Consider the following 15,347-nt stretch of genomic DNA (forward strand, 5'->3'; position numbering starts at 1 on the left):
ACAACATGCAAATCCCCTGTAGGTGCAACCAAATGGAAAGAGCCAGCTGGAGAAGCATATGACCTCTCATGTGAGCAGAGTGACATTACAGACTGTCTTTGCTTGAAGCAAAACTAAATGAGATGCAATCTATGCTGCCTGAGTGGTTAGAGGGACATATTTAAGTGTTCCTTCCATTTTCCTGCTAGATTTCTAAATCTTCAGCTGTTTCTAGGCACATTTTACACTTGTATTTTAAAAGGTAGACCCTGAGTAACCACAGCAGACTTGAGAAAGAAGAGCAAAGCTGGAAGTATCACAATCTTAGACTGAAAACTGTACTATGAAGTTAGAGTAACCCAAACAATATGGTATTGGCATTGAAATAGACATAAAGGTCAGTAGAACAGAACAGAGAGTCCAGAAATAAACCTATGTTTATATAATCAATTAATCTATGACAAAGGACACAAGAGTACACAATGGGGGCCTCTCTTCAACAAACACTGTTCGGAAAACTGGACAGGTGCATGTGAAAGAATGAAATTACATCACAGACAAAAATAAACTCAAAATGGATTAAAGACCTAAGCTGAAGACCAGAAGTTCCAAAATTCCTTGCAGAAAACAGGCAGTAATCTCATTGACATTAGCCTTAGAAACATTTTTCTAGATATGTCTTCTTAGGCAAGTGTGGAAAAAGCAAAAATGAACTCTTGGGACTATACCAACTGAAAAACTTTTGCACAACAGAGGGAACCATCAACAAAATGAAAAGGTAACCTAGTAAGCAGGAGAAGATATTTGCTAATGATTCATCCAATAAGGGGCTAAAATCCCAAATACATAAAATACGTTTAAAACTAATCACTGAAAAACAAATAATCTGATTAAAAATGGACAGAAAATCTGAATAGACATTTTTCCAAAGAAGATCTGGGATGGCCAACAGACACATGAAAAGATGCTCAACATCATAAATCATCAAGGAAATGCAATTCAAAACCACAATGAGATAACCCTTACACCTGACAGGATAGCAAGTATAAAAAGGAAGAGAAAGAAGAGGGTGGTGAGGATGTGGAGAAAAAGGAGGCCATGCACTGTTGGTGGGAATGTACATTGGTGCAACCACTTTGGAAAACGGTATGGTGTTTAAACAGCATGGAGTTTTCTCAAAAAATTAAAAATAAGAATGCCACACAATTCAGTAATTCCACTGCTGGGCATCTATCCAAAAGAAAACAAAAACTCCAGTTTCAAAAGATAATATGCAACCCTAAGTTTGCTGCAGCTGTATAGTCAAATATGGAAGCAACCCAAGTGTCCATCAATAAATGAATGGATAAAGGAGAGGTCCTATATATGTACAATGGAGTATTACTCAACCGTAACAAACAATAAAATTTTGTCCTTTGTGACCTCATGAATGGACCTAGACGACATTCTTTTTTTTTTTTTAAGATTTTTATTAATTTATTTATTTGACAGACAGAGATCACAAGTAGGCAGAGAGGCAGGCAGAGAGAGTGGAGGAAGCAGGCTCCCAGAGGAGCAGAGAGCCTGAAGAGGGACTCTATCCCAGGACCCTGAGATCAGGATCTGAGCTGAAGGCAGAGGCTTTAACCCATTGAGCCACCCAGGTACCCCTAGAGGACACTCTGCCAAGTGAAATAAGTCAGACAGAGAAAGCCAAAGCCATATGGTTTTATTTGTAATTCGAATCTAGAAAGGAAAACAAACAGACAAACAACAAAATGTAGAACTCAGACTATAAATACAGAGAACAAACAAGTGTCTGCCAGATAAGAAGGAGGTGGGGAGACAGGAAATATGGGTGAGGGGACGGGGAAATACAGGCTTCCAGTTGTGGAATGAATAAGTCACAGGGTTGAAAGTACAGCCCAGGCAACAGGGTCAATGGTATCAGAACAGTGTCCTATGGTGACAGATGGGAGAAATACTGCAGTGAGTAGAGCGTAACAGACAAGTTCCTGAGTCACTCTGTTGAGTACGTGAAGCTGATGGAACACTGCATGTCCACTAGAGAGACTTCAAGGTGTGGGTAAGGAAAAGAAAAGAAAAGGGAATTCCAAAGAGGTAAAGGTAGGAAGAAAGATTCACACCATAGAGCAGTACCATAAGAACTCATACTGTTTTCTTATTTTACATATTTCAATGTATTTTGAAATCATTGGAGACTTACAAGAAATTTCAAAAGCATCAAGATCATTTCCATACAATCTCTCCAGCTTTCCTTAATGTGTACAGCTCACATAACCTTACTATAATTAACCTTAGCCAGGAAATTAACATGGATACAATGCTATTAATTAATTAATAATCCATATTTAGATTCACTAAGTTTTCCATTAAAGCACTGTGTCCTAGGATAAAAGATTGGGGTCTGGAGATAAAATCCAAGAAACTATACTGCATTTCTTTTTCTTTTTTTTTTTTTTTAAGATTTTATTTATTTATTTGACAGACAGAGATCACAAGTAGGCAGAGAAGCAGGCAGAGGGAGAGGAGGAAGCAGACTCCCTGCTGAGCAGATAGCCCGATGTGGGGCTCGATCCCAGGACCCTGGGATCATGACCTGAGCGGAAGGCAGAGGCTTTAACCCACTGAGCCACCCAGGCGCCCCACTATACTGCATTTCATTGGCATATCTCGTTAGTTCTCTAATCTGTGATGATTACCCCTTTTTGTCTCTTTCATGGCCTTGAAACGTTTGCAGTGTAATGCACAGTTGTTTGGAAGAATGTCCCTTTAAACAGATTTGTTTGATGTTTCTATTGATTGGAAGAAGATTTTCAGTATTGGCAAGAAATGGCAGAAGGAATATATCCTCAGTGCATGATACCAGAGGTTATCTATGCCAACATTTCTGATTACAAGGATCAATAAATGACTATGACTATGACTGTTGAAACCCTGTTGCACAGATGTACTGAACATATATAATCAAAGGAGCTACTTCAAACACTCTCCTTATTTGGAGAATAGTCAGTCTACTTCTCTCTGAGAGTACCTGTGTTTGTGGTTGATTTTCATATTTTAGTGATTTTTATAACTTGCAACCCAATAGAGAATATTGAAAAAATGAATTACTTTCACTCTTAGATGACAAATGTTTCTCTGAGTCTGGAGGCAGGAAAAGAGGACTAAGATTGATGAAAACATGGGACTGATGGAAAATGTGATTTAATAAAACACTCACAAATGCATGACTGTTACTGTGTCAATTATTTGGATAAATGAATAGAATTTGGTACCATGTAACATGCTGGAGAAATAAAACATAATAAATTCAGTTACATAATGCAGGGAGCTACTCCGTACTAGGGAGACTGAGACACCAATCATGTATTAGGATTGATGCACTATGAGGATTCACAGAGTTAGGACACTGTTCTGACAACCTCCCCTGGAGACTATGTAATCACACCTCTTCTACACTTTTTTCAATAAAGGGATGATTTTCCAACCTTTTATTTCTGATCCAATCGATGAGATTGTGTCTTTTGATGATTGTGCAAGGTAAAAATGAGGGGAGGGTGCAGACGTTGTGTACAGCAGGGAGGATGGCAGAGCAGGGCCAATCAGACTTACTGGATGTAGTGGGTCTGACTTGGGCTTTTGGGAAAAAATACTCCTCCTGGGGCCCCAGCACTGCCTATAATGCACTGAACATGCGCTGAGGCTGGGAGTGTGGCACTGAGATCAGGGCAGAGCAGAACTGTGCTCTTGATGCTGAGGAGAGCAGGGGTCATTCCTTCAGAGATCAGCATTACCCAGAGCTGAGGGGAAGAGCGTCAGCATGGAACCATCTATGAGCAGCCTCAGCCATGCTGGCCAAGACACGTTTTATCTAAGGAGGATATACACATGGCTGGGATGGTCCAACTGGGAGATCAGCTGGGCAGGCCAACTTTTGGGATGAATAATGAGGTTTCCCACGTGTCATGGAGGATCAGTATTGAAAGAGAAAAAAGTCACAAGGTGATTTTTTATTTGATCTTGAGAAATGTCCCTTCTGCCCAGTTTTCCATGCTGGCTGTAGCTACTGGTATCAATCTAACCAAAGTCTCTGTTTCATCAGTCACCCTGTTGGTCACTGAGAGGCTGTGTGCATAGTTCTGAAGTGTGGACAAAACAATCTACACTGGTTCTCTCTCTGACACCAATAGTGACTGCAGATGTGGGCAACTTGAGTCTGGTTTGGTCAAAAGGTCCCCAAAGCCATGGCCATGGGCCCGTGAGAGCCTATAGCTTTCCTACTTTCTGAGACCTGGGTGAGGAGCACCTTGCATGGTGTCCTGATGGCCAGTCAGGGACTACTCCACGCTCCTTTCCTTTGCCAGAGGGACCTCTCATCACAAGTCTCTCTCACATGTGCTCTCTGGGTGGGTCATTTCCCCAGAGTTACACTCTGTCCAGGACAGTGTTTGATGGAGAGAACTTGTTTTCTGCTGACTCAAATATGTCATTTTAGAACCTTCACTAAGTGCTATCTTCCCTGTCTCTGTGGATCCTGAAACATGGGTGGCAGGAGGAGATGTGACATTACCCCTGGGTGAAAAAGGGAATCTCTGAGATGTAATCATAAGTGCCAACAGGAAATCTAACTTCTAAGATGGGTCTGGGCTCTTGGCCATTAATGCCAGACACAGCCAGAGTCATCCAGGGATCCCTGTGGTACCTGTGCGCCCTCTTGTGGCCATGTGGAGGGAATCATCCCAAGGGTTTTTTCCTTGTTCTTGGACAATACCATTTGTAGGATAAAGTGAACTTCTTTCTTGTACATTTTCAAACATGTCTTATTTCTGAGGCCTGTAACAAATGATAATGGCTTTCCAGGTTCTGTAGCAGAGTGTGGCAACATGAGGTAGTGATGCATAGTTATAAGTTCTGAATTGTGATTTCCCCATCATATCTGGGATCTAAAGACCTCTGAGGCCACCCCAGATTTGGCTGCTATACAGCTTAGGAAAGGAGTGACTGCAGAGTCAGGAGAATTGGGTGCCAGAGCGATTCAGTACCTCTGTGCGTATATTGCATTTCATTTTGATCTCTCAGTGTGCTGTCTGGGGCTGACTCCAGACTCTCCTGCCGGCTGTCCCACTCCCCTGGGAAGGACTGGGAGCTCAGAGTGATGGCTGCACAGGAAAACTGGTCTTCAAGTTCTCAGTCTGAGTGAATCTCACCTCACTGCTTTTAGTGGTCTTAGTGGGGCAGGGTGCTGACCGCCCAATGATTGTGGAGGGAGGGGACACCCTCTTTTTTGTCTTACACTGATCATAACTGCCAATTTCAAGGAGGTTTAAACCAATATATGCTGAAATCACTACCTGTTTTCCCAAACCTATATTGAATAGAGTCTGAGGCCGAGAGTAGCCCCTTTCTTAGCTGCTTTGCTCCCCAGTTCCACAAAGGTGATGGGCCTGCCATGTTTAGGGCTTTGTGGGTGTCCTCTGCATGTGTCCCTTCACCTCTCTGCTGGTCCCCATCCCCGTGCTGTCCCAGTACTCCAGCTAGTCCAGCAGGTCTCCCAGTGTCTGGTCTGAAATTGAATGAGTGCTCTGCTCAACCTGTAATGGAGGACCTTACAGTTTATGAAACTATAATTCAGACAATTCAATGAAACCACTTTTTAAAAATTTTTTCTTTGTTATGATATGTTAATCCCCATACAGTACTTCATCAGTTTTCAATGTAGTGTTCCATGATTCATTGCGTATAACCCAAGTGCTCATTGCAAGTACTCATTGCAATATGTGCCCTCCGTAATTCCCATCACCGGCTAACCCATTCCCCCACTCCCTTCCCCTTCAAAACCTCAGATGGTTTCCCAGAGTCCATAGTCTCTCTTACTTCATCTCCTCCTCCAATTTCCCCCCTTCATTCTCCCTTCCCTCTCTTAATGTCTACCATGGTATTCCTTAGGAACTACATATGACTGAAACCATATGATAATTATCTTTCTCTTAAAGATATTTCACTTAACATAATCCCCTCCAGTTCCATCCAAGTCAATGTAAATGATGGGTATTCATCCTTTCTGATGGCTGAATAATATTCCACTCTAAATTATGAACTGCCTCTTCTATATCCATTTGTCCATTGAAGGGCATCTCAGTTCCTTCCACAGTTGGGCTATCATGGGTATTGCTGCTATGAACATTGGGATATATGTGCCACTTCTTTTCACTACATCTATATCTTAGCAGTAGTATAATTGCTGGGCCATAGGGTAGCTCTATTTTTAACTTTTTGAGGAAGTTCTATTATGTTTTCCAAAGTGGCTGTACCAAGTTGCATTCCCATCAACAGTGTAAAACGGTTTCCCTTTCTCCACAACTTCTCCAACATTTGCTCTTTCTTGCCTTGAGGATTTTTTCCATTCTAACTGGTGTAAAGTGGTATTCAATGTGGTTTTGGTTTGAATTTCCCTGATGGCTAATGATGCTGAACATTTTTTCATGTGTCTGTTAGCCATTAGTTTATATTCTTTTGGAGAATTGTCTGTTCATGTCTTCTGTTCATTTTTTACTTGATTACTTGTATTCTTGGGGTGTTGAGTTTGAGAAATTCTTCATAGATCGTGGATAGCAGCTCTTTATCTGTAGTGTCATTTGCAAATATCATCTCCCATTCTATGGGCTGCTTCTTTCTTTTGTGTACTATTTCCTTTGCTAAAAGAAACTATGTTCCCCTTCTTTGCAGGAAGCTTTTCCATTTTATTGTTTATAGGAGATTACCAAACACCTAACCAAAGGCCTTTGGGAAACTGGATAACTTCCTGTCTAGGGTCTCTCTGTTCCTTGAGTTTCTCTCTGAAAGAGAGAACAGTTTTTCATTTTTGAACATTTGTCGTAGATGCATTATGTGACAAATCCACATGTAAGTATTGTAGTAATTAATTTACTCTTCAGGCAATCCTATGATTAGGATGATTAATGTCCTCCTGTATGGATGAGAAAATGGACTCACTTGTCTGAGATCATACTGCTAGCTCCCAGGAGCATTCAGAGTCAGAGTTTATACTTGGGCATTCCAGCTCTAGAGCTCATACAGTTATCTCCTGGATGCTGCGCTCATTTATCGTTAGAGTGGCATCTGAAAGTGGAAAAAATGTAACCTGCTCGTAGGGCCCATTTCCAGGTTCACAGATAGGATGCTAGAGAAGATACAGCTCCTTGTGACACCAAGGGACTTGTTGTCCCTTGTACCCTGGGCACAACTTGAGTGTTTCAATTGTGCACATTGTGGCTGCTGTTACAGAGGAGTCATGTGATAAACTGGTTTGAGTGCAGAGCTTTGCCTAGAGTCCAAATCTTCTAGCAGTCTCTGTCACTGCACGTTAAAACCAAAGGAAAGTTTTCTGAGTTCCAAACCTTGATTTTAAAAATATTTGTGGAGCATAACAAATAGCATGGAGGACATGGGGAGTTAGAGAGGAGAAGGGAGGTGTGGGAAATTGGAAGGGGAGGTGAACCATGAGAGACCATGGACTCTGAAAAACAATCTGAGGGTTTTGAAGTGGGGGGGGGGTGAGAGGTCAGGGTACCAGGTGGTGGGTATTATAGAGGGCACGGATTGCATAGAGCACTGGGTGTGGTGCAAAAATAATGAATACTGCTATGCTGAAAAAAAAAACTCAAATCCAAAAAAAAGATTAAAAAAAATAAAATAAAGAAGCGAGTCCAAAAGAATGAGAGCACCTAAAATTATATACCATATTCCAGAAGACATGAACAGATATTACTCCATACAGATCCCCAGAAACACAGGAATGATGCTCCACATCATTCACCATCAGGGAAATACAAATCAAGACGATGATGAGATAACATCTCACACCTGGCAGGATGGCTAGTATCAGAACAACAAGGAATCCCATATATGTTGGTGCGGATGTGGAGAAAAGTGATCCTGTGCCCTGTTGGTAGGAGTGAAAATTGGTGCAGCTACTGTGGAAAAGTTGTGGAGGTTCTTCAACAACCTAAACATAGAAGGACCATAGGATCCAGTAATTCCACTGCTGGGTATTTACACGAAGAACACAAAAACACTACTTCAAAAGATACATGTGGTCCTGTGTGTATTTCTGCATTATTGACAATAGCCAAGATGTGCAAGCCACCCATGTGTTCATCCATACAGGAATGGATGAAATGTGCTATATGTACACCATGGAATCATCCTCGGTCATAAGAGAGAATGAGTTCTTGCCATCTGTAGCAACAGGGATGGAGCTAGAGAGTGTTACGCTAAGTGAAATAAGACATAACCAAATACTACAGGGTTTCACTTCTTGTGGAATCTAGAAGCAAAGCAAATCAATAAGCAAAAAGCAGAAACACACTCATGACTACAGAGAACCCACTGATGGCTGTCAAGGGGGAAGGGTCAGGAGATGGGTGAAAGAGGTGACGGGGGTCACGAGGTACAAGGTTTCACTTATAAAATGAAAAGTCAGAGATACAAAAAGTACGGCGCAGGGAATATAATCAGTAATGATGGAATAACGTTGGCCCCCAGGGACTACACTTATGTGGTCAGCATTGAATAGTGTGTAGAATTGTTGAGTGACTATGTTGTACTCCTGAAACATGTGACACATTGTATGTCAACTATGCAAACATGGAGAAAATGAAAGGTTTCCTGGAGGATTCCACTGAGGACAGCTCGCGTCGTACTCAGAAGGACAGAGATACGTTGTGTTCCGGATACAGTTAAGCCTCCCTGACCAGTGAGGCTCAGCTGCCATCACCATCCAAGAGTTCACAGAGTTTTGGTTTACTGATAGGAGTACTGGCTGGGACAAGGAAACTACTTTGTGAAAAAGATCATGTAACAACAATAGACTTATGACTATGGCAACCATTAATCCTACCATATATGACATCACTCAAGGGAATCTGCTAGGGTATCAAATGCTGTAGCTTCTGGAGACTCTCCTGCAAACGTGCTATGCATTTTGTTATAGTGATCATGAGCACAAGAATAATTGGGTTTAGGGGCACTTGCAGGCTCGGTCAGGAGAGCATGTGACTCTTGATCTTAGGATTATATATTCAGTGGGTGTGGAGAATATTTTTAAATATCTGTCAAAATAAAAGAAGGAATGGGTTTTTTAACCAAGGGCAGAAATTAAGGGCATGGACCCTATTCCTACACACAGTGACCAGCTGGGGAAAACCCAAGGGACCTGATACAACAGAACCACTTCCCTTCCAAGGAAGACTGCCCACCTCAGAAATGTTACCTTAGAGACAGAGAAATCTTGTCCTATTCAGACAACTCTATTTTAAGATTTTGAGATTTCTGTGTCACAGCCAATTTGATTGTCTTCTCATTCTCCTTGGTGTCCTCTCCCATCATTTATTTTTTAGTATTTTGTTTGAGTGCAGCACTTTTGAGATATGAGCATCATGTAGGATTCCTTTATCTACCTCAGCACGCTGAGGGAGCTGGACTTTGTCTCCTGTCTGACATCGAAGCAGAAATTCCAGATCACAAGATTCCATCACTCATGTGGGAGCAAGATGACTATGGCCCTGCTGAGCCTCGGGTCTCCCTGCTCTCACTGTGTTTGCTCCCAGTATTTCCATAATCTCTCTCCATCTCATCATGTATTTATCAATATTCTAAATAACTTGTGTTTTCTAATTTAATTTCATTTAATTTTTTTTCAGTAATCCAAAATTCTTTCTCTACTTTATTAAGTGTCATAAACTCCAAGATCTATGGGCTCCAGGCAGCTGAATTTGTAGATGCATTTTTCCACACACCGTCAAAGCTTCCAGAATTCACCCATTGCATTCAGTTGTCCTTGACATGATATTCATTATCTTGGAAAAGATGATCATCTCTAATACACTTTCTTTTCTAAACACTAGGATGCATTGTTCTCTCAATTTCATGACTTTCCGTCCATCATATGTGTGATGAGATAATGACATGACCAATTGTGAGGTCAGGGGTCATGTTGCTGCACTCTTGAATGGAATCTATTCCATGCATAAATTCTATAGATTTCTAAAACATATATCATTTGGGGTAATTTTTGGTTAGTGACCACATCACATGAAAATAATTCATTTATTTTTCGTTCAAAACCTTCTCTTTCTGCACTAGAGAATCAGATTCATTGTCTCTACAGCAGTGTTTAACTTCAATATAGTAAACACCCTTACCATTTAGGAGAGAAGGAACAATCCTATATACTCTGGCTTTTCCTGTGATGTAGAAAGGTAACTATTGTCTCTATTATAACTGTTTGCTGTTTATTTTCAAAGCCCAATTTTGAAATTGCAAGAACCCCCTTTTCACTTGGACAAATGTAATTGAAGGAAATCAAACACAATTGGCATTGAAATCTTATAATAACCAATGATTTGAAATGCTTATTTTGATTTTATCAGAATTCGATATTTCTACTGATTTTTTTCACCCAGACGCTCCCTGAGGGCAGCTTGTGCAGATCGCTTTCTGGACATGTTAAAAGACAGACAGTGCAAGTAGTAGAGAAGTAGGAAAGGAGATGGTGAGAAAATACCAATGTTAGCAAATGATCCTGCGGTAAATAAAGCCCACGCTGTTTGTTCCAATAGGTATTCATTTTCTGCCACAGATCTATGTCACCTGTCTGGTTACTAGAGAGGCTACATTAACTTGAGACACTCGGGCAAAGCACGGAGGATTAGGGGAACCCTCAGGAGCTCTCCCTTCACCATAACCAGCTCCTCACGGGACAGGACCCCCTAAATTCCCTGCGGCTTCTACCATGCCAGGCTGAGCGGCTGTCGGGACCTCAACATGAGGAGCCTGACGCCCAGCTGTGAGCAGCTCCCCCGGGGCCTCCAACTCCTTCCTCTCACACAAACTCAGAGAACATCCTGTGAGTTCCCCAGAGAAGCTGCTCATTGGGACAGCCAGGACCCCAGGCAGGAGGTTTGTGTTCGGGCCTGAACTACTGTGGGAGGATACTCTGTACTTTGCCCACAGTAATAAACTCCCACATCGTCAGCCTCCACCCTGCTGATTCTCAGGCTGAAATCTGTCCCTGACCCACTGTCACTGAACCTGTCTGAGACCCCAGAGAAATGGTTGGAAACCTCGTAGATCAGGAGCTGTGGGGACTGGCCTGGCTTCTGCAGGTACCAATGCAAATAGGTTTTTCCATTACTGTACAGGAGGGTCTGACTGGCCTTGCAGGAGATGGAGGCCGGCTCTCCAGGGGTGATGGGCAGGGACAGTGGGGTCTGTGTCATCACAATTTCCCCGCTGGATCCTAAAGTGAAGAGACACAAAGTGCCAAGTTACATAAAATATTGTTAGTGATTTCCATTGTTTCTGTCTCCTTTATTTTAGCTAAAATACAATTTTGTTTTATTCCCATTAAGAGATTTTGGGAATGTACCAAAAACGCACAATCACAATAATCAACCTGAGATTTGTCAAGTGGAGAGAGGCCTCTCATCATTGCTAAAACCATCTCCCCATCCTCTGTCACAGTCCCCACCAGAGCACAGGTGCTAGTTCCTTCTGGAATCTTTCTTACTCTCCCAGATCTAAATTTCACCTTTCCCACCCTGGAGAACAAGGCACACAGAATATACTTGGAGAGAAGTGTGCCCTCACAGCTCACCCTCCACCCCCACTAATTCTCTTCCTCACCCCCCTCTGTCCTTACCAGGAAACCAAAGCATTAGCAGTACAAAGAGCTGAGCAGGGAACCTCATTTTGAGAAGTGAACTGAGGAGTCTTGGTAAGTCCAAGCAAGATTCAAGTTGGTCTTTTATGTCACTCTTGCAAGGAAAGGTCCTCCCTAGGGGACACTATGCAAATCCCCTGCTGAGTGCAACCCTGGGGAAGGGGCAGGAAGGAGGTGGGAGGGGCTTAGCTTTCAGCAAAGTGACATAAGAGGTCTTCTGTGTTGGGAAGAAAATCACAAAACTCATGTCCTTGATAAGTGCAGCAGTGGGAAGAGGAACCCCACTGTGAAAGCGTGGATCTGCTCTGAGGACAGAGCGCATGTGCTTCGGCCCCTCTCTGAAGGAATCTGAGACCCTGACATGTAGACTTCTGTGGCCAGGGTCAGTCTTCCTCAGACGAATGGCCAGCTTGCTCACATTCTTCCACCTCTTCTACACAAGGAAACGGCTCCCACTCCACAAGTTCTGGTCATCAGAATTTTCTCCTAGTAACAGCATAGAGTTGAGCTATTTCAAGAATTTTTCTGGTATCCACTGTTATGGGTTAATTGTTTAAGAATGTTAGAATCATGAGGTGTAAACAGTCTTTTCCTCAGGTCATGGAATTAAATTTTATAGAGCAACCAAGCCAAAAGAAGTTGACACGGAAAAAATAATGTGTCTCTAGAGAGAGCCTAGAGACAAGCATAGACCATAATAAGGGTGAACAATTCCATGCTTCTGGCTGCGAATATGAAAGTCCTAGAGACGACTATAGTTGTTATACTCCGGGGTACACACACACATATATAGGTACACAACAAGTCAATCAAAGGGTTTTGAAGGGAATAATTCCCTTGGGATGATTGGACTATTTAAGAAAGGAATGATTTTATGTATAATTTTTCTCTAAGTGTGTTTGAAAAACTCCATACTGCCTCTTTGACATCAAATAGAGCTAAGTTCTATCAGGATATTCTGGGTTCTTATTAGCATTGTGTGAGAACCTGAAGCTCCTGCCTGGCCTGTCTGTGGGGAAGCCATAGCTATGATCCTATAATCCATGAGCAGAGTCCATGTGTGAGAAGAGCAATGACTGCATCCATTATTTTAGTACTCAAGGCATCCTGGGCCCATCACTGATATAGTCCTGGGTTTTCACTAAATATGGGCACTGTGGGATAAGGCCCTGAGTCAGAGCTGCCCTGGGGTGACCACCTATCTCACCAGCCTTCACTAAAGAGGGAACTCACCTAATTTCTCCTCATGTGCCAGCCTGATGCAGGTCATGTTGAATGGAACACCTCCTGACAAACACTGCCTGTGTCAAATTGCTTCTGTCAGACAAACAAAATTCTGGAGCCATTGAGAAAGCATATTTGGCCTTCTTATTATATTTGAGGTAATTTAAATTCAGAGTCAGGCTGAAGGACCAAGGAAACAAATTAACAAATACAAGTCCAGGTAAGATTCCACAAGAATATGTGGTCAGAATATTGTGAAAGGATCTCCATTTAAAATGGAACCAGTAAATACGAAATGGAAAATCTCACATGTGGACCCTTGCAAGAATGGAAATTGAGAACTGGAGACTGATTTCCATTAAATGCCTGATTTATGGAAGATGGAGATTTCTGTCCTGACCAATGAATATCTTCCACGAATAACTTCCCATCCTTAAGCCAGTGAATTCACTGCTTGGAATGTGGCTGGATTTTCCCTTCCTTGCATTCCTTGCCCATAAGTACAGCTTGCCCCAAACCCTCAACGGACGCACCTGTGGCTTGCTACAGCATGCACTTCTATTCAGTGTCCGGTCCTTTAAGCTTTCCTCAGTTTCCCTCATGGTTTAAGTTGACACTGTCTTCTGGGAAATCCACAAAATAGGTATTAAACACATGCTGAAAAAGATAATGAAGCAACAATTATGTTGACTTTTAAACCGTCAACTCTGTGGTACCAATCTCATTTGCTGAAATAAATCCTGGTTGAAGAGTTAGATGTAAAATTCTACATGTCCCATATTCTGCCAGTTAAAAAGATTATTATAGGTTTTTTTTTTTTAATTTCCATTATAAACATTTTTGGTTTCTTTGTCCTGGTCATTTCTTGATGTTCAACAAGGCAATTCTGGGACGTACTTTTGGTTTCTTTGTCCTGGTCATTTCTTATGATGTTCAACAAGGCAATTCTGGGACGTACTCCTGCCTTGGGAAGGTACCGATATTAATAAGTCTCTCTATTACAATTATCAGTAACATTTTGCTGTCCTAAAAATTCCAGATCTCTTAATTAATTGTGCCATGAAAGAACTCAGAAAGATAAGCACCTGAAGAGGAAAATAAAGTAACAAACAAAAAGCAGTTTCTATCAAAAATGTTAAAGGAAGTTTTATAGGACTCTTTTAAAATGTATTAAATTAAAAATTATATTTATATACTGTTATTGGTTGAACTGTGTCCCCTCAAAAACCATGTTGAAGGGTTACCCCTAGTATTCCAGAATGTGGCATAATTTGGAAAAAAAAGTCCTTGCAAGTATAATTAATTTCGATGCATCATACTATAGTATGCTGGGCCTCCATGAATATGATTGATAGCAGAAGGGAAGAAGAAATTTTCCTCTGCCCAAGGTTTTTCTAGCTGAACTAAGAAATTTACCTGACGAAGGCATGGATTGCATGGAGCACTGAATGTTATATGTAAACAATAAACTTTAGAACACTCATCAAAAACTAATGATCTGCTATATGATGACTAACATGCCATAATAAAAAAATTTTTTTAAAGAAATTTACATGACATAGATTAACAGGAGGAAAAAAAAGTAACAACAAAAACAGGAAAAAGCAGGAGAAAATATTTTGCATGTGTGTGAGGTACCCAGTAATGAAACTCACACCCTAAGAGATGACCAAGGCAGACAGTTTTCAAACCTTTCAGATAAAGGAAAGAAATCTATGAGGAATTGAAAGGCCAAAGAAAAGTTAACTTTGAGAACTTCAGTTAGTAAAGAATTCTAAGCAAGATTTGGACTATAGTAGTGACTTAGTGAAAAGTAACAAGGGTTGTTTCTACAGCCCTCTGGATTCTACATTCCCTATATATGACAATAAGGATGTCTTTTTAGCTCCTGGTCCAGGGAAGAATCCTTCCATATGGGAGATTTATCTCCTGCTTTCAGAGAAACACAGTGTGTCCTCCTTGCACAGGCTGCCCCTCAATGAATGATTATTTAAAATACTAATATACCAAAGTGGCACATTTTCAGTAGCCTGCACATAGCTCCTAGGTTGCCTTATCAAAAGAGGAGGAGAAAGAACACAGAGGCACACAACTACAGAGAAAGCAGACCGCCTGAAGCCAGAGGCAGACATCAGACTTATGCTGCCCCAAGTCAAAGAATGCCTGTGGCCACTAGGGCTGTAAAGAAACAAGTGAGGATCCTCTCCCACAGGGCTCAGAGAAGGCAGGGTCTGGCCAACACCTTGATTTCAGATTTAAAGCTACCAGACCTGTGAGAGAATACACTTCTGTTGTTTGAGGCCACCAGGTTTGCAGTACTTCGTTAAGGAAGCCCTAGGAAATGATGTGCCCACTATCTGACATGAAAATGTAGATTAGGGGAAATTGAGTAATAGTGAGAATCCTGTTGGGTTGGATT

General features: G+C 41.6%; 3 gene segments (V, D, J or C); all 3 read right to left on the reverse strand.

Annotated features, from left to right (window-relative positions):
- Nucleotides 1–11,194, reverse strand: part of LOC116596398 — a gene marked incomplete at its 3' end in the record, with an annotated part of 57,040 nt that extends 45,846 nt beyond the window's left edge. The window contains exon 1 of the V gene segment in view: nucleotides 11,106–11,194.
- Nucleotides 1–11,797, reverse strand: LOC116596442. The segment is given in 3 exon segments: nucleotides 1–497; nucleotides 10,978–11,281; nucleotides 11,684–11,797. Coding segments are annotated over 3 exon segments (375 nt in total).
- LOC116596441 overlaps nucleotides 8,878–15,347 on the reverse strand; it is a 22,669-nt gene continuing 16,199 nt past the window's right edge. Inside the window, 1 exon segment of the V gene segment in view lies at nucleotides 8,878–9,047. Within this exon segment, the coding sequence occupies nucleotides 8,893–9,047 (155 nt within the window).

The sequence above is a fragment of the Mustela erminea genome, chromosome 7, assembly GCF_009829155.1.
Source record: "Mustela erminea isolate mMusErm1 chromosome 7, mMusErm1.Pri, whole genome shotgun sequence".
In the NCBI taxonomy this organism is placed as follows: Eukaryota; Metazoa; Chordata; class Mammalia; order Carnivora; family Mustelidae; genus Mustela; species Mustela erminea.